At 48.8% G+C, this 26,946-nt stretch overlaps 1 protein-coding gene across 1 annotated transcript in view; it reads right to left on the bottom strand.

The window, feature by feature from the left end:
* The window catches only part of STK10 (serine/threonine kinase 10), a gene marked incomplete at both ends in the record, with an annotated part of 118,214 nt that overhangs the window by 73,528 nt on the left and 17,740 nt on the right, over window positions 1–26,946 (bottom strand). The window contains one exon of the mRNA XM_084244125.1: window positions 20,550–20,714. Coding sequence (XP_084100251.1) covers window positions 20,550–20,714 — 165 coding nt within the window. The remainder of the gene's footprint in view (window positions 1–20,549; window positions 20,715–26,946) is intronic.

Here is a 26,946-nt window from a genome sequence, read left to right as displayed (position 1 = left end):
GCACCTGTGCACCATCATCTCAATCCCCTGTGCTCCTCCCTCCCTCTGATCCCTCTCCCTCCTCCTCCCCTGCAGTATGTCTCTGATTTATAATTGTCTGTTTTTGCTTTGTTGTGTTTTGTACTGTTATTTTTTTACACTCATGTCTTATTTGGTTCCCCTATTTTCCTGCTATAAGAGAAACCATTCGGTATTTTTCTTTTTCCTTCTAGCTTATTTCACTGAGCATAATTCCTTCTAGCTCCATCCACGTTGCTGCAAATGGCATGAGTTTATCTTTTTTGATTGTTGAATAATTTTCCATTGTGTATATAAAAAGGAATTTTAAAGATTAAAAATGAACTGCCTTATGATCTGGCAATTCCACCTCTGCACATATCCCCCAAAAGAACGAAAAGCAGGAACAGAACAGATCTGTGTACACCCATGTTCATAGCAGCATTACTCACAATAGCTAAAAGGAGGACACAACCCAACAGAAAAAGACAGTGTGGCCTACACAGTCATTTGGGACTTAATATCGGGGACACCTTCCAAGAACTGCATTGTTAGGCAATTTCCTGTCATGTAAATGTCATAGAATGTAATTTCATAAAGCTGGTAGGCTCAGCCAAGTCCACACCTAAGCTGTGGATTTTGGTGTATGGGGGGGGGAGACCTCTGTAATAGATGCAGACTGTCATTGACCACAATGTCTTTATGACACATGACTTACATAAAAATGAGTACAAGTGAGCCTTGAACACAAGGGTTGGCACCAACCCCCATGTATATAAAAGTATAATTTTTAACACCCCCCCAAACTTAACTACAGGTAGCCTGCTGTTGCCAGAAGTCTTACTGATAACATAGACAGGCAATGAATACACTTTGCATGTTATATGTATTATATACTGTATTCTTAGAATAAAAATAAGAGAAAGTGCTAGGTCAAAATGTATGATTGCACTATGTAAGACAGTGAGTCAAGCTCATTGAGAGTGGTGGTTACTGGGGCCGGGGTGGAGAGGAAGTTATTGTTTAATGGGGACAGAGTTTCGGGTAGAGATGGAGGGTGAGGACACTTAGGCAACACTGTTAATATATTTAATGCCCTTCAAAATGATTAAAAATATCAATATTACATGCAGAGTATTTTATCACAATAACTCACGCAACAATGTATACATGAATATTCATAGTGGAATTATTTATACAGCCAAAAAGTGTAAATAACATGAATGTCCATCAACAGATGAATGGATAAACAAAATGTGGTCTATTGCACACAGTGGAATATTATTCAGCCATAAAAAGGACAAAGCACTGAGAAGGTAGATGAACCTTGAAAACCTAATGCTTAAAGAAGCCAAACACATATAAATTTCATTTATATGAAATTTGCCAGAATAGGCAAATGAAATAGAACAGGCATATGAAATTTGCCCAGAATAGGCAAATCCATAGAGACAGAAAGGACATTAGTAGTTGCCAGCAGCTGGGGGGACCAAGCACTGAAAGAAGGGTTCCCAGAACAATAGACTTGGGTGGGGAGGGAGGGGGTCTTCAAATTGGATGCAAGTGCTTAAAATGTGATACTATGTATCAAGCCCTGCCTGCCGTTAGTCCTCACAGAGTCCTATGAGGCTAACACTGTTATTTTTTTTTTTAAAGATTTATTTTAGATTTATTTATTTATTTGTTTATACAAGCACTGGGTACAGTCAGAAGTGCGGGAGGGTGAGAGAATTCACCAGAGCCAGAGCAGGGAGCAGAGCAGAGCAGAATAGGCAGAAGACAGAAATACACCACTGAGGGGACAGCAGGCGGCAGGAGAGGTCTGCGCGCCATGTGGGACCCTCCTCTGGTGGCCGGGGAGAAGCCTGGGATCGAACCGGCGCCACAGAGGAAGCAGGCCGCTTCGCAACCCAGCGCTCAACTGCTGCGCCACCGGGGAGGCCCTAACACTGTTATTATCCTCTTTTACAGATCAAGGGTCACCAGACTTTTTCTGTAAAGGGTCAGATTGTAAATATTTCCAGGGATGCAGTCACAGGGTCTCACAGCTACTGGACTCTGCCCTGACAGCAGGGAAGCAGTGCAGAAAACACGTGAATAAATGGGCCTGGCTTTGTGCCAACAAAGCTTTCCTTACAGACACACATGGCAGGCCACATTTGGAAACCCAGTAACTTGTCAAAGTCCCCAGCTAATAAGATGAGGGCCAGGATTTGAACCAGGAACTCTGATCCAAGAGCTCAGGTTCCATACCTAGTTTTGACTTTTTCCTCAACCAGCTGGAGGGCCCATAATGGGTAGCCATCCCTCCTGGCTCTGGACATCTTTATTGTAAAATTTCAACTCAGCTTGTAAGGTAGGAAATTCCCGCCCCACCCCCCCATCCTGGTCCCACAGCGGGTACAGGTAAAGCTGAGATTTGAACTCAGGGAGCCAGGCTGCTCACAATAGCTGCTCTGTGATAAGGCAGGCAGCTGGAGCTTGGAATAGGTCACACATTCTGTAAGCGAGGTGACTGGTCTCCCACCTGAGCACTTGAGAACTGGTTTCCCTGGAGACCTAGGCCCATAAACATACTTGGAGGTGCCTGCAGGATGGGATGGGGGATAGCCTGCAGTCGCCAGCTGCTTCTCTGGTCGGAGGCCAAAGGAAATAGGAAACCTGTGTTTACCTCCATTCCCACTCAGTTTAGATTAAGCAGCTGTCATGCACAGCTAGGGTCAGGGCCTAGCTACGTGATCCTGGCAGCCCACAGCTCTTCTGCCACAGTCATTCATTTGATACACCATTCCAGCCTTCATTCAATCCTTCTTCCTTCCTTCCTTCATTCGTTCACTCACTCACTCATGAATTTATCAGATACCTCCCCTGTACCCGTACTATTTTAGCCACCAGGAAGACACCCCTGCATTTGAAGTATTCTCTCCCTGCCTTCTCAGCACAGCTTCTTCGGGACCGGTAACTTCTCTGGAGCTGTGCAAATGATGAGCCGGCTGGTGTTCCTTAGAGCCAATAGAGTCAGAACTGTAAGTCTCTCTTCTCTACCAGATGGACCCTTCCAGACTCAACACTGATGCCCGGGCGCAGTGGCACCCTCAGGACCACACACAGAGGAAGCCCCGTGCATGTAGCTGTTTCACCCACCTGCCCATACCCCACGTCCTCACCCCCCTTACGAGGTAAGCAGGTACCAGGTGAGTGGCCCTGAGTCAGCCTTTGTTTCCCCATCCATGATGTTGAGCCAGAATTGAGAGTTTCCTCTGTTCCAGGCCAAGGGTTTCGCATGCATTATCTCACACTTACAATTTGAAATAGCTATTCTAAAAACTGCCTATGTCTTGCAGGGTTATTGTGAAGATTCAGCAGGATGATGTATGCCGGCACTCAGAATATTACCTGGTACACAGTAAGTAAATGCTCCATCAAACTTACCAATGATAATTAGCTTTGGACAGTAATTTATTCCCATTTTACATGTGGGGAAACTGAGGCTCAGGGGGATGAAGGGCATGCAATACTAAGTGGCACAGCCAGGACCAGAACTGGGACCTGTTTGGGAGCCAAGTTGGCTCCATTCACCCCTTGAATGAAGGCGACCTAGGGACCCCATCCCCCCTTCCTCCCGCCTCAAGGAGGAAGCCACAAAAAGCTTGAGTCACACATGGCCCCTGAGCAGGGAGGAGGAAGGGCCCCACTGTCCCCTTGCTCCAGCCCTCTCTGGGCCCCACGAGTCAGTGTGCACATACCAAGGGAGCTTGCTCACAGGAGATAAGGGAGCCAGCATGCCCCGGCCCAGATAAGAGCTGGCAGGACCACCCGCAGGGTTTACACGTAGCTGGTACAGCCACAGACAACGCGGCCGAGCAGTAGGAGGGGTCAGTAGCCACAGCCAGGGTTCCCCAGAGACAACCTGGTGACCCCACAGTGTGCTGGGCCAGGTTCCCCTCTCTCCCCAGCCTTTCCTGGGTATACAAAAGGTGCTCAATAAATAACTGCTGGTCAAATTCCTGGGCTATGAATAAAGACAGGGAAGGAGGTCTGGACACAGCTCCAGTCCACCACTGTCCTCCCGCAGAGCTGTCATTACCCCTTTCCTCAGTTTCCACGCCTAGACGACAAAGCTTCTAACAGCTGTGAGGTCATCTGCAACACTGACATTTTAAGGTTCCAAGAGTCTAAAGTCACTTTTCCATTGAGAAAGTAATTTGTTTTCATAAAAGATTACTCATAATCAGTGTCTGGGACCTACTATACAATTCAAAAGTGTTAATGCAGGTTCTCCCTGGTGGCACAAGAGGTTAAGCACCACACTATGAAGCAGTTCGCAGCCTCTGCAGCATGAGTTTGGTCCCCGACTGGCCAGGGAGCAGCCCATATGGCGCAGCAGACCTCTCCTGACTCCACCGCTGCTCCCCTCAGCAGTGTATTTCAGTCAGTCTGCCTGTTCTGTTCCCCTCTTGGTCTCTGGTGAATCCCCCGCACCACTGGCCTGTACCCCAGCTCTTGTATGCATAAATAAATAAATCTTTTTTTAAAAAAAGTGTTAATGCAATGAATGAATAAGTATGAATAAAACATTTTGGGGGCCCTGAGATACTCAGAAATCAGGGCAAAACAGTCAAAAGGTGATTAACACAGCGACAGTCACATTCCACATTCTGCACAGAAAGCCAGGCAAAAACAAACCAGTCCCCTCCCACTTCTGCCATGAGAGGAGTAGAGATGATGTCTGCCTTTATTGAGGACCTAATGCATACCCAGTACTTTGTTCTGTAAGCATTCTTCCACTTGATCCCATGAGCAGTTATACTTATTTCCCTACTTTACAGACTGGGAAACTGAGCTTTGGTGGAGAAAGGGCATCCCCAAAGCCACTCATAAGTGACAGAATGACAGAACCAGTATATAAATCCAGGGTGATCTGACTCTAAAGACACAAAATAGCTGCAGCCTGTAGCCACAAGCAAGAGCCCCTCCCTGGGAGGAAGGGAAAGAGCCACTAACAGCCCCCCAGGCCTTCTGCAGAGAGGCACTGTCACTGGGACATGGGGACACCCCATCATGCAGGAAATAAAGGCTTCTGGTTACTCAACAGAGATCTGCAGAATAAAGTCCCCTGAAAAATGTTGTCACCAACAACTGTGTCAAGCTTCTCAGCAGCGGTCCCTGTGGGTGGAATCCCAGATCCTGCTGGGGCCAAACAATGTGGCCATTGAGCGGGGCCCACATGCACAAGGCCTCCAAGAACGCTGGCCTTGCCCATCCACCCCCAGCCCTACCCACCATCTTCACAGGAAGCTGGGAAGGAATTTAGGCTCCTGCTGAGGCTGTGTGAACTGAGCGCCCCCAAAGGGAGGGAAGGACATCTGGGACACAGGGAATGACCCTGCACTGTCTCTGGTGGCTCAGGTTATTCTGTCAAGGCAAAGGGAGAAGCAATGATCCCACGAGCCTCTAAGCCTGTCTGGAACATTCTATGCCCCTCCCCTGCCACAAACCCTAGGGTGGGGGTTATTAGAAAAGGAGACAGAGGTGGCTCCAAAAGCAAGAGTGCTGGTCCAGGTTCTGGGACAGAACAGAGGTGGTTCCAACTCAGAAGGGCCTAACTACTCTGGGCAACTTTGGGCAACATGTTTAACCTCTTTGAGCATCTGGTTTAACCTCTTTGAGCATCATCTATACAATGGGGACAACACATCGTACCCTAATGTGGTCTTGGGAGTGTTAAGCAAGACAGCACAGTGCCTGGCACAAAGCCAACGTGTGGCCAATGTGAGCCACTATCATCATTGTAACAATTGTCACCACCACCTCTCCCCAGGAAATGTCAAGGTTCACCTGCATCTGATTCTGGAGAGATGCAACTGGACTCTCAGCCCCAGGGGACATACAGGCAGCTCTGGGTCCATGCAGACATTTTTGATCCATATAGTCAACTGTCTATCCAGTCACCATCCCCTAAAGTCAGCTGTAGTGGGGTCCCTGTGGACACAGAGAAAAATGAGCCAGGGCCTAGGCCAGCCCTGGGGGACAGGGTCAGGAGAGAGACCAAAAACCCAGAAGACTAGAAGTGAGCAGGGTCACCAGAAAATACAGTCCACCACCGGAAGGTGCACATGGCAGGAAGCAGCATTTCAACTAAAACCATTAAAGGTCTGTGGCCTTTGTATGGTCCTCAGGGACAAGTAAGATCTGAAACCGAGGGGAGAGGTGGGTGCTGTAGGCAGAGCCTGGGAGATGGCACAAGGGGGTGCTCAGGTCTTATTACATCCCCAAGGTCAACCCCAGCTCCCTTGACTCATCACCTGAGGGATAGTCTCCAAGGAGGCAAAACACCTGAGGAAACCAAGGTGAGGCCAGGGTTTCCAAGCTCGAGTCAGTAGAGACCTCTCGGCTCCAACTCTGGAACTAACAGAATGGCGTGGGGACAAGTAGGTGAGAGATCTGAGCCTCAGTTGCTCATTTGTAAAGTGGGGCGACTGGGGGACGTGCCTCCCAGGTAGTGATCAAAAGGGAAGAACCTGATAGAGCCTGTGATGTCATAGTACAGTTATTTGGCACCTGCATCACAACCCTCAGTGACCCCAGAAGCTGGATCTACACAGGAAACTGAAACAATGAATCCACATTCAGAGAGGAGCCCCCAGCACCTGCGCCTACCCCATGAAAGGGTGAAGGGTAACTTAAGAGCAGCAGTGCAGTTAAAAAAGGGGGTGCCCTGGGTAAGTCCAAGCCTCCATTTGCTCAAAGCTCTCATAGCCATCTGCCATGCTATGCTCAGTATAATTTTATTCTATCCTTCATCTGCCTCCCAGTTCCCAGGCCGCATAGATTATACAACCCCGGGAACATACATTCCCCGAGGATAGGACTTTGTGACGTTAAAACAGCACCTGGCACACAGCTGGTGCTCTGTAAACATTTGAATGAATGAATGAAGGCGCCATGACTGAGTAAGGCTGCCCCATCTGTGTCCTGTCACATGGCAACGAGGATGTGGCGCACCCAGCACAGAGGGGAGAAAGATGACGCGGACCAGAGATTTGCCAACATTTCCAAGCAATACTGGACCCATCAAGTGACAACACAGCCCAAGGGCTCCTGAGGGAGGTGGGTAAGGAAGTCATCCAAGAAATCCAGGAAGACAAAAGAGAAGTCCCACCACCCTCTACACACCCTTGTTTCCCCACGCCCCTCCCAGGACTGGAATGATCTGTTCCCAGGGGGCCAGGCAGCATGGACACAAGGAAGCCACCAGTCAGGGGCAGATGGGACAGTGGGTGGCAGTCTCGGTGCAGCAGTGCGTAGTCCAACTCAAAGATGCCTCTCCAGGATGGGACCCGTGTAACTGGAGTTGCTGATCCCTCAAGCCAAGCCTGACACCTAAGTTCTTGTACAAAGATGCCAATTTATGGAGGGCCACACAAAACACTGTAGAAAGCCTGCCCTGGGCGACCATAGCAAACTGTGGACCTGGTCTACACGTCACCCACCAGCCTGCCAGCTGGGGGCTAGCACAGGGCTCCTGCTGTCCACCAGCTGAGACACACTGGGCTTCTAAGCCTGAATGAACACTCCAAGGTCAGTGACATCACCCCCAATTTCCAGATAAGGAATCTGAGGCTCAGAGGCATGAGACATGCCTGGGATTACAGGCAGCACAGGAGGCAGCCAGATTCCAACACAGGTCAGGTGACTCCAAAGCCAGGGCCAGAGGGGCTGGAGGGAGAGAGGGTGCGCGGGGACCTTGATGGGGATGACAGTCAGGTGACAGGGTTAGATGGTGCACTTAACCCACAGGAGCTACTTGGGAAATGGCAGGAAAACCCTTGTCCCCATGAATATGACAGACCCCAACATGGTCACCCCCACAGCAGAATTCCAAGCAAAAGCCCAGGTTGCCCTGCCTGTCTCTCCAGCACCAGCCCATCTGCTGCCTCTGGGGGACACCTGCAGCACCAGGAGGAGCGCCTAAGGTAGAAGCTGGGTGCACCCTCTGGATCCATGGTTCTCCCAATACTAGGCACCACCAAAAAATGTTCTGTGGACAATATGCTCCTCAGATGGAGGGGGTAAGGGACACAGACTGACCTTTAACCTGTTCCCAGTGGTGCCCAAGGCTGGTGCTACAGAGAGAGGAGAGAGGCTTTGGAGCCTGGTGCCCCAGCTTGGAACTGGAATGGGAGTCCTGAGACAAGTCTCTCCCTGTCCCTACACCACCACGCCCGCATCACCTCCAGCAGACCCTCTATCTCCACATCTGTAAAACGTGGTGACATCTCAGCCCTGCTGATCTGTGAGGATTCTGTGGGATGATCCAGCACAGAGAAAGTTCCCTGGCCAGGGCTGGCTATTAGTGGTATGAATTAGCTGATTCTTCCCTTGCTTCTACCCCCTTCCTCCATGCCCACCCCCAGTCACATATCGCCTCACCTGCCATCCCTTCCTAGGAGAGCAGGGAATGGTCAACAGCAGGGAGCCCTGGGGGGCACTGGTCCCCAGGGTCCAGGAAAGGGACCATGGCCTGCAAGACTGTGAAGGACCCCCGAAGGTCACCCTGTTGACCACAGATACAGAGTCCAGCATCTCAGTCACACAGGTGGGGACAAAATGAGTTAAAAAAGGTTGAGGACCTCCCTGGAGGCGCAAGAGGTTAAGACGCAACCTATGCAGCTATCCACAGCCACTGCAGCATGAGTTCAATCCCCAGCAGGGAGCAACCCACATGGCACAGCAGACTCTGTCTTGCCCACTGCTCCCCTCAGCAGTGTATTTCAGTAGATCTGCCTGTTCTGCTCCCCACTCTGTCTCTGGTGAATCCTCTCACCCCCCCCCCCCACATCTGGCCTGTACCCCAGTTCTTGTATGCATAAATAAGTAAATCTTTTTTTTTTTTTTTTTTTAAAAGAAAGGTTGAAAGACCCCTTGGAGACCAATCGGCCTGGCTCTCACATGCACTGTCTGGTTCCTCCAGCGTCGCCACTATGACGAAAGTGGTTCAACAGCTCTGGCTGGAGGCCGGGCTCAACAGCGTGAAGATTTCTCAGGCAGCTGCAGATTTGAAACTGTTCTGTCTGCAGAATGTGCAACATGACCCCTTGCTGACTAGAGTGTCTTCAAGTACAAATCACTTCAGTCCCTAAAAGTCTGTCCCCTTTTCTAGTGAAATCAGTCTTCGAAAGGTTTTCAAATCACTGTTCATGAAGCAGTGAACATTCAAAGGAGAGCTAAATTTGAGGCTATAAAAAAGCTTGTTCCTGTAACACATGCCATACTATGTAAACTTCTACTTTTATCAGGCCTTAACACCTACCTCTCTGAATTTTCATAAATTTTTATTTCACAAGGGTAATTATTTTATATAGACTGGTAGTAGCAAACAACAAAAAACAATATAAAAATTAAAAAGAAAAGACCCCTTGAGACCCATTACAGACCAGGAAGCAGAGGCCTCGGGAGGGGACAGTGCTCTACTGAGGTCACATAGTGAGCTGGTCCCAGACCCATGATCTCAGCTCTCCTGACTCCAAGCCAGCAAGACCTTCTAGCACACAGCACCAAAAGCCATCTTCTAACATCACCTTCTCCTTACTATTTTGTTTTGTTAAAGGTCAGGTATGCAATCTCAGTCAGAGAGCTGGCCTCTGTGCCCAAGGCTACAGGCCACAAAAACCCTGGCCAGTGACACGTGGTCATGAGGACATGTGTGGACACCGGGGTGCGTCCTGCCCACACCCTGCTCTTTGGCCATGGGACATTCTCTTCCTCTTTGTAGAATGTTCGTTTTCAGACAAGAATACGTACTGTGAAAAGCCTGAGGTTACACCTTCAGAGTGAGAGAAACACACAGACACCTACTTAGTATTCATGTTCAGGAAGTTCACAGATCCCTCCTTCCTAGGCCAGGAGCCCTGGCATAAATGCCCACCAGGTGTGGGCAGCTAATTTTCTAGGTTAAAGCAGGCTGCATACATGAAAAAGTGTCCCCCGTGCATGCTTTTCTGGGAATGAAGTCCTCTTGTTTATCTTTACTTTCTTCTACTTATTACCCTCTACTTAAAGAAAAAGCAAAACAGTGGCACACACCAACCCCTTGGGTTAGGGACATCAAGGAATGGTGAGGTCTGAGGCTGACTGGAGCATACATCCCTAGGTGGGAAGATCACCCATATCACCACCTCTCCAGGTTGTTCGTGAAAAGTCAGATGGTCAGAATTTTAAGTGACATCATTTGACAAAATGCCAGTAACAAATTTCTGAAAACATCACACACTCAAAACAAAGAATGTAGGCTGGGTCCAGCCTGAGAGAAACCATTTGCTATACCATCTGGCATGGGAGACACACCCCACCCACAATAACAAGAGACTATGAGTGATAAAAACTTATGGTTCCCAATTGGGAGTGAATTTGCCCCCCAGGGGACATTTGGCAACATCTGGAGACCTTTTTGGTTATCAGAGCTGAGCACAGAGGTGGCTGATCTACTGGAATCTAGTGGGTAGAGAGGCAGGTGGACTACTAAACAAACACCCTATAGTGTACAGGACAGCCCCACAGGATGGTCCAAACCCCAGTGCAGAATGGCATCCAGAAGATCGAGTGGCTACTCTGGAGGCCACCATAGGAGTCAGGGTATAAAGATGGGGGTGCAGCCTGCCACTCCTACGTAGAATAGTGGCTCCTTCCTCTGGCCCATGAGAGGGAAGATTTCACCAGAAGAGGATTCCACAGCTAACAATGTTGGAAAAGTCTGAGTGTAGAAAATGAAAGTTGAGAAGTGAGCTGTGGCAGCAGCCCTGACCTCTAGGTGGGGAGAGGTGGGAACAGGCCTTGACTCTGTCCATGCCCCCGAGTATCCCTGGACACATTGCTGAAGTGGCTACTTCATTCCTAAGAGGCCCATTCCTGACTCTGAGGCCCCAAGAAGAGACAAGTTAGGCACATCACAGGTGACAAATCCCTCTTCAGCTCCCTCTCACCATACCCGTTTATCCCTTCAGCTGAGTCCTGTCATGACAACCTCCCTTTTCAACAGGAAGCACCATGCCCAGGCTGAAGGCTTTGAACTTGAAAGAATTGGTTTATTTTCTTTTATTTCTATTTTTGGCAAGTGGGTCCTAGATTTCCATTTAGGGTAGTAAAATTAAGATTTCTTTTTTAAAAAAATGTATTTAATTTCTTAAAAGTGAGTCACCTTTAAACAATACTAATAGGAAGGGAGCAGAATAAATGAGGTTTGGGAAAGGTGGCCCTAGCAAGTGTCATATAAATAAATATTCTGGATGTAAAACCTCGAGAACAAGAAGTTCACATCCAGGGGAAAACCCAGGCGGACTCCAGGATTGCGGAAGTCTTTTATGCCAAGAGAGCCACAGTTTCATTGGGAGATCTGTGGGCAGATAAACTTGCAAAACTTTCTGCCCAGACAAAACCAGGGGGCAGAGGAACTTCTGAACTTGACCTGAGCTGGGTGTCCAGGGTAGGCCGGGTTGGCCAGGCTGCTGTGCACCCATGAAAGGCCTTTCTTCACTCTGGGCTGCTGTGGTCACCCTCCCTGACGTCACCTTTCCTATTGTCCAAGGCTGGTATGATTACAAGGAAGCCTGGGGACGGTTCACCAAGTATAAGACAGAAAAGCCAAGGCGGGGGGAGGGACTTCAGAAAACTGGGGCGAGGGGAGGAGGTGGTCAGAGCACAGAGCGGGAAAGAACTGGGAAAGGAAGGGTGGGAGTGGCGATAGCAGTGACTCCTACCTACTTTGTGCCTAAACCCAACCTGCAGGCCTCATCGAATTTGAATAATGGGTAGGTTTTATTGTCATCATCCTATTTTAGAAACAGAGACTCAGGTTAGCTAAGATTCCAAAGTTTCCTGCACTGTACTGTCCAGTGAAGCCGACAACTTGGCCCATATTGGCATTTCTGTATCACCAGGGTCCGGGACAGGTTTGACAGAAGGAAGGAACCCAACAGGAACTTATTTAAAGGAATAAATGAAGGACGCACTTGTCTGACAGGGGTACAGGGTTCATTCCCCCGGATTACCCAGCCCAGATTAGAGTCAGAAGTCCTGGGGTGAAAGACAACAGATCGAGATGTCAGGGTTTGCTGTCTTGTACCAAAATGCTGAACAGGCCAGTGGGACTTTCAAAATCTGCAGGGACCACAAAAACAGGACTCTAGGGCCTCCTTCACTTCTCTCCCAGATTCAGCACAAGGGAAAGGCTTTAAAGGAATGAAGAAGCCTCATCTCCTCCCTGCAAGTTATCGGTCAGTAGCTGGACAACTGCTTTGGTCAAAAGCAAGGCTGACACACCCTCGGGGCAGGTTCTGTGGCTGCAAGTCCCCCCACTCCCACCCTGCCCATTAGTTTCCCTAGGTAGAGCTGGCCCCAAACAGCCTCCACAGCCTCAGGGGCACCCGCCCAGATCACTACTCCTGCCCCTACTAAGGAACAGCCCTGGGCAGAGGAAGACAGGGAGGGTCCTAATTACTGGAGGAGGTAGAAACGAAGACTGTTAACTGTACTAAAATGTAATTGGTAGGAGGAAAAAAGCAAATGGAGCAGAGAAGAGAGGCAAAGGAGGAAAGGAAAAAGTCCATCTACAGGAGCCAGGGAAGACTTTAACAGGCCTAAGGCGGAGATGATGCTCTTGCCAACTCTCCAGATAATGACGGGGAGGGCATGCATGGAAGGAGGTACTAGATGAGCAAAGGCCTGGAGCTGTCATCTAGAAGCGGCTTTGAATAGCTGGAGAGGAGACTGACAGTAGTTGATTATAGACTCTGATTAGGCTGTGGACCAGGTCATGGGCCTGAAATGTATTCTGAGAGCAACAGAGAGCTGTGAAAGGCTTTTCATAGAGTAGTGTGACAAGTATAGGGTCTCTCTGTATGTCAGGGCTAGAGACTAATTTGCTGTGTAACTTTTGGTAACTCTGAGACAGTCTGATCTCGATCATCTCTCCATGAATAAATGACTTGTGTGACATCCGTTGCAGCATTCTGTGGTTTAGTGGACACTCCCCTGGTCTGGCTCCCATGCAGCTACTGGCTTGTGTTAAGTCAGTGGTTAAACCATAGAAATAACCATAATTAAAAATTAAGTTAAAAAATCTTAGAATTTTAAATATATTAAAAAGATAAGTAATAAATATTCAAAAATCATCACTTCCCTCATTATTCTACTGTCATCTGTACTCTTGAATTATTTACATCCATACATCCATGCAGCAGGAATACTTCATCACAGAACCAATGCCCATCTCTACCCAACTCTGTGTATCTGACAATTTGGTAGTTTGAGACTGAAAGTGGCAGGAATATTTACACCACAAAAATCAGTAGGGCCTATAAACCGGGCCTTTCTTCCCAGAGAGATGCTTTTTTAAACATTTCCAGGATGCAGCTCTCACTCCGAGGCTATGTAGAAAAAGAAACCCAATCCTTGCAATACTTTCCCAGAGGCCAAAATCTGGCTCAAGGAGAGGATTAGGGAGTGGGAGTGATGGGGGGAGGAGGAGTTGTCACCAGAGGAAATTTATGAGGTCAGGTCAGGTTTCCTGCATTCCTTCATTCTGGGGGACCTGGGTGTATGTCCATCTGTATCTGTGCCATCGAAATGTGACTAGTGTAGTACTAAAAGTGTAATTATATTTTATATTTAAAAACTTATCAGGGCCTTCTGGGTGGTGCAAGGGGTTAAGATGCAACCTATGAAGCTATCTGCAGCTACTGCAGTACATGTTCGATCCCCAACCAGGGAGTGACCCACATGGCACAGCAGACCTCTCCTGTCTTGTCCGCTGCTCCCCTCAGCAGTGTATTTCAGTCAGTCTGCTTGTTCTGTTCCCCACTCAGTCTCTGGTGAATATCCTCACCACCCCCAACCTCTGGCCTGTACCCCAGTTCTTGTATGCATAAATAAATAAATCTTAAAAAAAAAAAAAAACTATTGTCAGTCAACTCTTATGGGGAAACAATCAAATATGTTGGAACTTACAGAGAGAAATCAACTTTTTCAATTATAAAATCTATGATATCTAAATACAGATCAAGGATTTCTGATGAAAATTAAGCCCCTGAATTGAGATGTGATGTAAATGTAAAAGACATTCTGGATTAGAAGGCTTGGAATGAAAGAAAAAACCAGTAAACTCTCATGAGTAATCTTAATATTGATTAAAATGATTACATGTCAGGATGATCTCTTTTTATATATATATTGTCTTAAGTATACTATCTAAATTCATTTTCGTTTTTTAAGGATTTCATTTATTTATTTTTGCATAGAAGAATTGGGGTATAGGCCAGAGGAGTGATGGATGAGAGGATTCACCAGAGAAAGAGTGGGGAGCAGAATAGGCAGATCGACTGACTGCTGAGGGGAGCAGCAGGCAAGGCAGGAGAGGCTTGCTGCGCCATGTGGCCGAGGATCATACCCAGGCTGCTGTGATGGGGCACTGTGGTAAAAGCGCTGAGAGTTGGGCCTCCCTGGTGGCGCAGCTGTTGAGCGCTGGGTTGCGAAGCTGCCCGTGGCCTCTGCAGTGCCAGTTCGATCCCCGGCTGCTCCCCAACCACCTGAGGAGGGTCCCACATGGCGCGCAGACCTCTCCTGCCACCCGCTGCTCCCCTCAGCAGTGTACTTCGGTCCTTCTGCCTGCTCTGCTCCCCGCTCTGGCGCGCTCCTGACTGTACCCAGTGCTTGTATAAATAAATAAATAAATAAATAAAAGCACTGAGGCTTAATCCCAAACCACCAGGGCGGCCTCATTTTAGTTTTTTAAAATGTGGCTGTTAAAGCAGGTCTAGAATAGCTGGGGTTGTTTTTCCCCCACTTCTGCTATTTGATATCAAAAGCTCACAAAATGCTCACAAGAAATCATAAGAGGATTTTGCTGAAATTACAAATTCTAGAAGAAAATGAACTAATCTTAGTAGACTGGGGGGGAGGGGGGAGAATGGCTTGGAAGTGACCTCTGCTCTGTCCAGGGGGAACATCTGTTCCTGGCTGCCAAGGCTAGGCAAGGAGCCCAGGACATAGGCAGTGGCCAATTTCTCATCCCAGAGCCCAGTCCTGAGAGCTGACCCCAACATGATTTTGTCAAAGACACACACATAGAAGAACTGGATTCTGAGCTGCAGAGAAAGCCTGGGCCTGGCCACGAGATGTGTCCTAAAATCATCACCGAGAAGGAGACCAGAAAGTCAGTGCACCCTTCAACTCTGCATCTCGACACCAGGCATCACACTTCTCGCACGCTGTCCTTCTACTTAGACTGTCCTTCCTTCACTAAGTGGGGAGCAGAACACTTAGCTCCCTATTCAACTCCTATGCGTCCCTTAAGATCCAGTTCAAGTGACCCTTCCAGTTCAGATGAAGCCTTTCCTGATTTTCCTACATCACCTCCTGGGGCTTCTGGCCTAGCCATATCCAACCTTTTCCATGTTGGTCTCAATGCTTTTGCTCTTGCTCCTCAAACCTGATTTTTTCCTAAAACACACACTATATTTCTCTCCCCTGTGGAAAACTGCACTGGGTCCCCATTATATAAGATGGTAGTTCTCAAACTTTAGCATCAGAGTTCTGTGAAAACTCTGTAAAACCCAGATGGCTGGGCCCCTGTCTAGTTTCTGATTCATGGGCCTCCCTGGTGGCGCAAGGGGTTAAGAAGCAACCTATGAAGCCAGCTGCAGCCACTGCAGCATGAGTTTGATTCCCGGTCAGGGAGAGACCCACATGGCGTAGCAGACCTCTCCTGACTTGCCTGCTGCTCCCCTCAGCAATGTACTTCAGTCAGGCTGCCTGTTCTGCTCCCCATTCTGTCTCTGGTAAGTCCTCTCACCCCCAACACCTCTGGCCTACACCTCAGTTCTTGCATGCATAAATAAATAAAAATTAAAAAAAAAAAAGTTTCTGATTCAGCATGTCTGGCCTGATATTTTGCATTTCTAACAAGGTCCCAGATATTGTTGCTGCTGCCAGGACCGTACTTTGATCTAAAAGATCAAGTGCAAATTTCACCTTGGCCTTCAAGGCCCTCCACAGCATGGCCTCCTATCACACAACTCCCCTTATCTCGATTGCTGCTCCAATCCTAACCCACCCGTTATCTACTACTTCCCTTTCACACCTCCACACCACTGTCACTGTCCTTACTGTTTGAAACTCTTTCCCACTCTTTATCCACTAATTCTAGTGCTACCTGCCTTGATTCCACAATGTCTAAAAACAAATCCTCAAAAAAAAGGAGGTGGCCCCTTTACAGGTCTATAATGTAACAAATGCAGACTGTAGGGACTGCTATTAAACAGGAGGGGAAGAAATGGTTTGGGCCCTAGAAGGAGCTCCCCCGAAGAAAGTACCAGCGGGAAAGAAAGTATCTGCCTAAAGCCATAACTTAGAGACAGAAAATTCTGGGGTATCTATTTAAACAACCTCATGACAGTCAAGTCAGGTTACAAACTGTCCTTCTCTATCTGGTTTCCCAGCTCTGCCACTTTCTAGCTGTGTGGCCTGGGGGGAATGGCTCACTTAGCCTCTTTGTTTCTCATTTCTGCTTGGAGATAGAGAATCAGGCAACAAACTCACAGAGTAAAGACTCAGTGATAGAAGTCAAGGAAAACTCAGTTAAAGGCCGAGCACACAGCAAGCTCTGGATAAATGTTAGCTGTTATCTCTGGAGCTGGGAAAGTCAAGAACTTGACATCTAGCCACAATTAATAATGGAAACAGACACATTAAAGTTTTTTTAACGGGTACATAATTGGTGATCCAACAAAGGCTGTGAGCTGGGAGGAGGCTGGGAGGCAGATAGCCAGGTGGGTGTTGCAGGCAGGCAGCTGGGAAAACTCATATGTATAATTCAAAGTGGTGAGGCTTGTTTGGTAATGAACACTTAAAAATCCTCCTAAGGACTTCTCACAGAACACAAAAATTCAAAGACATCCATCCCCGAGCTGCTTACAACAGGAGGGGGAAAAAAAGAAAACTATCTAAATGCCCAACCATAGGGACTGGCTTAGTCAGAAGATGGCATTTTATAGACTAATAAAAAATAAAGACACAAGTGTTTCCCTCCTAACATGGAAGCACGTTCTTAATATACCTTAAATATAAGAGTGAAAGGTTAAGAAAAAGGTATGGTACACATTCTGTGTTAGGGTTGAAAAAAATACATTTGAAATGTTATCAGTGGTTATCTCTGGTATAAAAATTTGGAGTGCACATCTTTTTTGGTGGTTTATTCTTTTTTTTTGCTTTTGCTTTGCCATATACTCTCATTTCCCCCTGATGACCTACATTGAACGCATGTTTAATTTCTTTTTTAAAAAAAATTCATTATTTATGCATACAAGAACTGGGGTACAGATGAGAGGTCTGGGGGTGAGAGGATTTCACCAGAGTGGGGATTAGAACAGGCAGATCTACTGAAATACACTGCTGAGGAGAGCAGCAGGCGAGACAAGAGAGGTCTGCTGCGCCATGTGGCTCAGCTCCCTCGCTGGGGATCAAACTCATGTTGCCATGGCTGGAGATAGCTTGATAGTGATGGAAGAAAGGAGATACAAGGTCAAGAACCTAACTCACACAAGGAGTAGGGGTAGAGGGGATTAGCATAAGCCATTAACCCAGTTATAGAAACTAACACCCTTAGGCATCAAGGCCCAGATCAGGAGGTGCAACACCCAGAAACTATCAGACTGCTATAGGGAGTGTCGGCACCACAAGCCATCCACCCACAAAGAAGAGCCCCTCCCTGAAGATAATAAAACTTAACTCTGCCCCCACAATGGGGCAGCAATCTTTCTGCCCACCTGTGACTATGCAGGTGCTTCTTTCACCAACTCTCTCTTCCGCAGGGCAGCAGCTTCCTGCCCGCCCATGACCTGTACTTGCCAGGGCTTCTCTTCACTGACCTCCCTCAGCGGAGGCCGCTCTCCTCAAGGCCGCCCGCCTGCAACCATGTAGGCCTCTCTCAGCAAACCTGTTCCTTAAGGGGCAGCTCTTTCTGCTCGCTTATGTCTAGGCAAGTGTCTTTTACTCTTCTGTCCCTTTCCTAATAAACCTGCTCTTTAAATACAACTAACATCTCTGCCTCGTGGAGGAACTCGCCTGGGAAACTTGCCGCATGCCCCTGAAAGGGGAGCTCTGGTGCAACCTTTCCCAGAGTGAACCCAAGGACCCCGCACTCTAAACCCACTGACTCCAAAAATGACATCAACAGCACTGTGTCTTTAACCCTGTGCCACCAGGGAGGCCTGCTTAATTTCTTAAAAGAGGAAAACTTTTAAAAGCAGCTCCCTGCTCAGGACAGAGAACAGGCTATTTCATCGGCCTCAGTTGTATGACACGAGCAAGGGCCCTGGCCTTTCTGTGGTTCTGACCCCTCCTGGGAAAAGGGTCACTGGTGTCCCTGCCCTGCTCACTCCCAAGGTGCCTGACCATTTACTCCCCCCTCCATGATATCCAGGAAGCTCCCCAAGGAGAAGTGTAACAGCAGCAAGGGACGGAGCAGGATCTCTATGACCCGAGCAGACGGGGTAAAGGAGGAGTGATTCCTGGAGCCCTCGGTGGCTTTTGCAGGCTTTTTTTGGGATTTACCAGGCACACGGCAGGCAGGGGTGCCGGGGGTGGCCAGGAGGGGAGGCCTGCCAGCCTCCTGGCCTCCAGCCAGTCTTCACTCTTTCTGAGCTCTCTGGCCTTCTCTTATGTTCTCTCTGCTCTCTCATTGTTCTTCTGTTTGTTCTCCTTCTCTGCTGGCATCTCCGTGACGCCGCCCTTATAAGCCCAGTCTTAGCCCAGGTGAATCCCATCTACATATGCCCACACCCTACTCCAGGGGGCCGCCATCAGGCATGCATTTGGGACAACAGGGATCCGTCATCTATCCTAATGGTGGGAGGGCAGAAAAGCCTGATACTTTTTACCTGACCCTACAGAAGCTTAGGAGGCCAAGGAGAGAGTCCTCTGCCTGGAGGGCCATCAGTTTTAGTGGACGGACCTCTGGGCAGGGGTGCATGGCCAAGTTCTCACCTCCACCCGCCAGACACTGGCAGCTTTCATTTCTGTGAAACAAGAGGAATAACCTTCAACAGTGGTTTCTAATTGCCTTTGGTTTTCTTAAACAGCCAGATCCTGTTGTCCAGTGAAACAGCTTTCCTCAATAAGCATCAGTAATTCTGTGCCTAGAAATCAGGCACGCTGACCAAAAAGCCAAGCCAGAATCAATTTCCTATTATTTTAAGTGGGAAAAATTATAAAGCATTACAGTTTAACTCCAAACTCCCCACTAATCTCCTAAAAGATAACTAAAACACATAACACCCCACCCATAACAATCATGATAGGATGTAAATAAAATGCTTCAAACATCCCTCCTTACCACTGGACAATTATCAACCATGGGTAATGACCGTGGCTGAGGCACGTGATCTGGGCTGTTCCTAGGCCCGCATCCAAATACCAGCCCCTGCTGACCCCTAAACCCTTTAACCAGCTGGACAGGTGATTCTGACAGCCTTCCAATTACAGCTAGAGTTCACGCGAGTCTCTGGACACATGATTATGATGTTTTGCACATAAAACATTGGCTGCAAAAAGCTTAGGGGACTTGTAGGGAGTTTGGATCTACTAAACTGAGAGGCATTAATACTAGGAGACATTGATGGGGGACACTCAGGCCAGGAGAAGAGGGAAACACCGCAATTCCTCTAAACATTTTGCAGGTTGACACCGTATTAGGAATGGGAGTTTGGAGCTGCATCCGCACTGTGCACATTAAAATATGAGGTTGCTGATGGAGAAAGAGGGGCTGGTAAAGGGCCTGCTACTGTATAATAACAAGGCTATAATAAGCTCACCAGCACTCACCCCACTCTTACCTGTGTTTTAAGCACCTCTCATGAATGACCTCACTTAATCCCTGTAACAATTCTATGAGCTACATGTTATTATTTTTAAAGATTTTATTTATTTATACAAGAACTGGGGTATAGGTCAGAGGTGCGGGAGGGTGAGAGATTTCACCAGAGACACAGCAGGGAGCAGAACAGGCAGACGGACCGAAGACATTGCTGAGGGGAGCAGGGGGCGAGGCAGGAGAGGTCTGCCACGCCACGTGGGTTTCTCCCTGACCAGCCGGGAATCGAAGCCACGCTACAGAGGCTGCAGACAGCTTCACAGCATGGTGCTCAACCTGCTGCGCCAATGGGGAGGCCCTTTATGAGCTACATATTATTACCCCCATTTTACAGATGAAGAATCCGAGGCACAGAGAGGTCAAGAACTTGCCTAGAGTTGTCCAACTTGTAAGCAGCAGAACTGGGATCCAGGTCAGGGTTCAGCAGTAGAGCCTTATAGATCCCTCCTGCTCTGAACAACTATCCCCCGCATTGCCCAAAGGGGACGCTTGGGAGAGCAAGGAATGCAGAGTTCCCCCACTACCTTCCCTCGCCCCATTTCTAACCATCAAAGCAGACACTTAGAAAGAGCCGAGGGCCTCAGGACTAGGCCACAGGGCCGGGTGGGGGCATGGACGGCACCCTTACCCACAGCTTCGCATCAAAGTAGTAGGCTCCCAGCAGCTTCACGATGTAGGGGTGGTCACAGGTGGCCAGGATTTCAATCTCTACAATGTAGTCCTCCAGCTCCTCCTCACTCTTGGTCTCAATTACTTTGGCAGCAGCCAAGGCACCCGTCTCCTTGTTCTTGGCCTGCAAAGCAAAGGTCAGCACCAAGGTCAACAAGGCACATTGGGCAGGAAACACACCCCTGGAAGCCAACTCAGAGTATGTGTGAGTGGAAACAGAGGCCGGATGTCCAGAGGGGGGTGGAGAGGCTGAAGCTGGAGAGCCGCCATTCCTCACAGTGGCAAGGGCGGCAAGCTGCCTCAGCACAGAGGTGCACGCATGACAAACAGTGGTCCAGGCTAGTAGTAATCATATTTTTAAAGTACAACACACCCAAACTATGGGGTGAATGGCATACAAATACAAACACAGAAAGATCGTTGAGTTGTTCAGCCAGAAATCCCAGTCTCTGAATAATAAAAGTGGCACAACACTTTTTATATAGGAAACAGACAACTATGTTTTCTTATCAGTCTTGTGTGTATGTAAATATATGGAAAACTCTGGAAAGATACTGCCTGACCCCATTTTAGCAAACCTAAAATGGGGAGATTCAACTTTCATGCTCTCTTTAGTGTATAAAAATGTTAATAGCTAAGGGCCTCCCCTGGTAGCGCAGCAGTTGACCGCTGGGCTGCGAAGCTGCCCGCAGCTTCTGCAGCACCGGTTCAATCCCCGGCCACTGGTGAAGGTTCCACATGGCATGACAGACCTCTCCTGCCACGCCTGCTGCTCCCCTCAGCAGTGTATTTCGTCAGCCTGCCTGTTCTGCTCCCTGCTCTGGCGCTGGTGAATTCTCTCACCCCCTCCCCCCCCGCGCTTCTGACTGTACCCAGTGCTTGTATAAATAAATAATTAAAAAAAATGTTAATAGCTAAGTTTCAAGCATTTATTTGCAGCTTTCAAGAACAGTCAAAGTAACAAGAAAAAGGCTTAACGTCTGCCCACCAATTACAGTGGTGTTGCTTCCTAAATACATTTCCCTGGGTATACTAGTTGTCTATTTGATGATAAAGGGTGACAGTTTCATACCTACTAAGATGGTTGTAATTTTTAAAAATAATGAAAAATAAATGTTGCCAAAGATGTGGAAAAACTGCAACCTTTGTGAACTGCTGATGGGGATGTAAAATGGTGCCCAAACTATGGAAAACAGTTTGGCATTTGCCCAAAAGGCGAAACATAGAATCAAGTGTGACCCAGCAATTTCACACCTAGGTAAGTAGGCCTTTGAGCAAATATTTGTACACTAATGTTCATAGCAGCATTAGTCACCAGAACGCAAGGCAGAAACCAACCATGCCCCTTCAGCAGATGAATGGATAAAGGAAGCATGGCGCATGCAGTGGAATATTACTGACCCATAAAGAAGGAAATTCCTAAGCGTGCTACAATGTAGAAAGACCTTGAAGACATTATACAATGTGAAATAAGTCAAACATACAAAAACAAAGACACTGGTCTTTGTATGAGAAAGACCAGTGTCTTTGTTCTTGTATGTGCTATCTGGACTGATCAAGTCACAGAGACAGAAAATGCAATAGAGGTTCCCAGGAACTGGTTACCAACAGGAAATGGAAAGTTAGTATTTGATGGGGACAGAGTTTTTGTTGGGTTCTGAGTACAGATAGTGGTGATGGTTATAACACTGAGTACTTACTTAATGTCCCTCATTAATGGCTAAAATGATCAATATTATGTATATTTTCCCACAGTTTCAAAAACTGAGAGAGAGAAACAATCATGTAAATGGTGCAAGCAATTCCACCCATGATGATCTGGTATCCAATGTGAACAGAACCCACAGCTCTTTTTGGTAGCCCAGTGAGCCTTGGGGTGCTGCTAGGGTCCCAATATTTAGAGTGCACCTCCCAACAACATGGCTCCAGGAGTGGGCTTCTCATTTGGAGGCTCTGAGTAGGACCTATGGGAAAACACAAGGCAAACAGGCCAGACTGCACCCCATGAGCCCCAGGGCTCATCTCTTCGGTGCCTGATGCCTCAGTGAGGAGGCCCTACTCCCACGTTACAGGTCGACCCCTGCTGCCTGATCCACTGGAGACACAATGGCCAAGGTGCTGCCGTGCACCTAATGCCCCCGGATGTCAAAAGGCACTCACATTCCACGTCACGTCCTGTAATCATCACTTAACTGGTACCCAAGTTCCCTGTTCTATAAACAGGCAAGTCCAGGCCAAGAACTAGGGCAGTGGCATCAGAATTGGATCTGGGTCCTCTCACTTCCAACATCCTGCGCACTTGGTGCTATTATATCAGGTCTCCCTGTCAGCTCCAGAACACAGAAACCTCTAGGAGCAGCTGCCAACAGACCCGTCAGGCACCTAGCCAGCCCTCCCAGGATACCCTCAACACGGAGACACAGTGATGCTCCCCTGGCCTCAAGGAGAGCCAGGTTCACTGGAGAGAACCACCCTCCTACGGCCTGTGGTAAGGCCGCCTGCTTATGGGGGGTAGGGGTGAACTGAAAAAGGGCCCTGAACTTCACCAGGGAACATTCTGGGAGGGATGCCAATAGGCAATTTTTACATTTGTCTGTAAGTTTATCCCCAGTTCTGATAAATGTTTCTGTTAATTGAGCTGCAGGGCCCCAGGGGTCCCACGGAACAATGGTTTCACATTTATCAAGGGCAAGCTCTGCACCCGCATCTCTTCTCAGCCACCCCAGGAAGTGGGTGCAGTATTATCTCATGCACACTGAGTGAGGCAGAGCCACCCCCTCCCCCCCCCTGCGGTGTAGGTGACAGAGCCGGGGCTGGGACACTGGTGGTCCTGCTCCCTTGGGCCACCATGCCCCGGGGCTAGGCCCTTGGCAGACTCATTCTTCCCCTTCACTGCCCCTGACTCTGAGACCTGGTGCATCCAGCCAGGAGACCAGTTCAGGGAACAGAATTCTGTGTGGATCATTCCAAGGGGTCAGTCCTCATCCTAGAAGGCACCCTGCCCACTCAGCCCTGTCTATATGGGGTTCTCTACCCTAAACTCAGTTTTGAAAGCTTGTGCAGAGCTTAGAAATTCATCAATCAAGCAATCAGGCGCACTCTCTTGCTGTCTCAGCGCACATACACACCCCCGCCCTAAGTACCCTTTCTTTCATTTTTCATAAACCTCATTTCCTTCAGTCCCACCAAAGACCAGCAAAACATCCTATCACACTGTCCTCACCACCACTTCACAGCTCCTCCTCTTCCTCTCCAAACCCAGAAGAGAAGTTAAGGTTCACTCTGCTGCTTTACAGAGGCAGGTGGAGGGCGTGGCAGGGTGGCCAGAGCCGGGCCACGTGATCGAGACGACCACCTGACAGCACCGGCCAGAGCAGCACAGGGGACTGAGCGAGGTCACCTTTCATCCCGAGAGTTGGAGAGGGAGGCTGTGTGGCCCCAGTTCCTGGGTCTCCTGGAGGTGGAGGAGGTGCAGGCAGGGACCGCTTTCTAGGGGGCACAAAACCTCCCTTGCTTGCCACCCTGAAGGGCAGCACTGACCAGGGACAGACATCAGAACACACTGCCAGCAAAGCACTCCGGAGACCAGAGCTTGCCACAGAAAGGGAGCAACTGCAATTGACTTGGCCAAAATTAAATTCTTTAAAAGCCTGGCTGAGGCAGCAACCCATTCCCTTTAGGCCACAGAGGACCTAATAATGGCTGATGACAAAAACAGCAACGTGCCTCAGCGCTCACTGTGTGCCAGGACCGGCCTGAAATGGGATTTCTCGCTCCATCCTCAATCCAGCCCTTGGAGACAATCAGTAGCATTCCCAATGTACAGGCACAGTGATTCGCCTCAGGTCACACAGTGAGTAGAGGGTGAAGGCCAGACCCCAACACAAGCCTGCCTGGCTCAGGAGCCTAAGCTTCAAACCCCATCCCAACAGGCCCTTCTTAGGGACTGCCCAGTGTTCCCTGCTCCGTCTCCAGGCCAATGACCACCTCAGCAATGGCACACTTGGCAAACGCAGAGTACTGCAAAACCCAGTATTAATCTATCCACAAGCCGGTAATGCAGGTGTCTGCCATCATGCCCATCTCCCAGATGAGCAGACTGAGGAGCTACCAGGACTGTGAGCTGTGGTGGCCTGCTGACTGCCAGCCCAGGATTCTCTTCATTATACCAGGCTGCCGGGAAACAAGAGAGTTTCCTATACAGCATTCATCCAGCCATACAGGCACAGCCCATATTATGCGTGAGCCATTTTTCTAATGAACAAGGGTTTTTGCCTAGAGGGAGAATTTGTGAGTAGAAGTGTTGCCCTCTCATGACATAACTGACCCTTCCCTGACTTTTCTTCAATCAAAGAAGCCAACTGGCCTTCCTTCCCAGTCCCTAAATTCCAATGGAGCTGATTCCACTGCCATTGGAAGTGGGTGGGTGACTTATTCCAGGCAACCAGATACTATAGTCCCTCTGGCCAGAGTGATTGGCTCCGAGACTGGCATGGGATCAAATCAGCCAATAAAAGGCTACCTCAGAACAATCGCTGAGAATGCCTGGAGTCCTGCTTCACTGCCAGCCTCCAGCACTGTGGCAGCAAGTTTGGAGCTGCTGGGCCAGCCATCAGGCCCCTAAGGGAAGCCTCAGAACGAAACTAGCCTCTGGCCACAGGGCCTAGAGAGGGCACAAGAGGACACAGTAAGAGCCTCTCAATTAACTTTTACAACAGGGATCCTCAATTATATAAAAGAAAAACAATGCTTAGAGAGAAGTCATCTGTCCAAAGTCACACAGTAGGTAAATAACAAGGCTCAAGTGGAATTCAAGCCTGTGTGGTTCTGTTTCTGACTGCTTTTTGCCAGAGGTGCCTATAAACTCTGCAAAGGTCCTGTCTAGGCCTCAGTTTCCCCTTCTATACAGTAGGAGGGTGAGAAACTGATGCCCAAGCTCTTTCCACAGTCTAACGTGAGGGCATCTAGGGAGGGGGGTTGTCTTGGAAAGCTAAGGGTGCTAAGATGGAGGGAGCACCCGTGGGAGTGACAGGCAAGAAGTTACACAAAGAACAAGTGGCAGTCTGTGGCCTCTGACGTCTGTTTCTCCCACCACTGAGGCAAGGCTGGGGTCCAGGGAGGGACAGAGGGAGCCCCTGCCCAGCCCACCACTGCTGGCCAGCAGTGACTAACGCTCAGCCCACACCCTTCAGAGCAAACACACAGTGGCCATTTGTGTTTTCTGGCCCAGGCACCTCTGTGGGAACAAACCTCCCCCTGTGCAGCACGGGGACCCAGCCCAGAGGAGGTAGGGACAACCCTCTCAGCTTGGAGTCCTCATGACCCCACCCCAGGGGCCCAGCCAGCCAGGCAGGGGCTGGGAGCTTCCTGAAAGTCAAGGGCACAAAGACAGTTAGCAAGGGAGAGCTCCCAGGTTCTCCCCTTCCCTCCTGGCTGCAGGCTGAGCCTGTGCCTTCCCTCTTCCTCCAGAGAAAGTGCTGATGTCCCAGATTAGAGGGCCAGAAAGAACTGGTCACTGTCCAGAACCCACTCTGTAGATGAGGAAACAGAGTCCACAAAGGTGGATGCAGTGACCGGAGTCCCATCTGCGACAGCCACCTCACCTACAGGCTAGAGTACCACCCACCTCAAGAGGAACTGATGAGAACAAGAAGGCCAAAGGGCTGGGGGCCTGTCCCTGGTGGCTTCAGGCCTGAGAACCCAAGGGGCTGCCTGGAATGAATCCTGAAAAGGGGCAGGAGAGAACTGGACAGCATGCAACACCACTGCCAGTCCCCCATTCCACTTTCCTTTGTGAACAGTTCTCCCTCACTCTCAGAACAAAGAAAACTCATGAGGGGATAAGCTCTCCCAGTCCTGGTGCACAGCGCAGGACAGCCACTCAGTCCTGAAGTCGCTGTCACACCCAGTGACATGGACATATGGCCCAAGGCATGTCAACAGGGTTGTAACTGGATGAGTTTCTGTTGTGCTTGGGTTTTTTTGGATTTTGCTCAAATTAATAGGAAAAAGAAGCCTTTTTTCCCCTCTGGGGTCGCAAAACTGGTAGAATAGAAAGCTGGAGGGCATTGTAAGCCCATTCTGTCACTCCTTTAGAGAGCCTGCCTTGAGATGAGGATGCGAGAGACCACACATGGAGGCGGCAGAATGCTGATGGGTCTGCAGGAAACTGGAGCCAGCTGTTCCTGAAGGCAGTTGCACTTAGACTTTCAGTTCTGGGAGCCAATAAACCTTCTTCTGGACTACCATCATTTGCAAACAAAAGGAAGTTACCACCTCTAGAGGTGTTCTAGCAGAGAGGAGATATCTACAGAAGTACCTCCCACAACACATGTAAGAGGCCCACCTTCACTCCC

The sequence above is a fragment of the Talpa europaea genome, assembly GCF_964194135.1.
Source record: "Talpa europaea genome assembly, chromosome: 9".
Taxonomy (NCBI): Eukaryota; Metazoa; Chordata; class Mammalia; order Eulipotyphla; family Talpidae; genus Talpa; species Talpa europaea.
The sequence above is the reverse complement of the archived record's forward strand: the minus strand, read 5'-3'. Positions and strand labels throughout refer to the sequence as shown.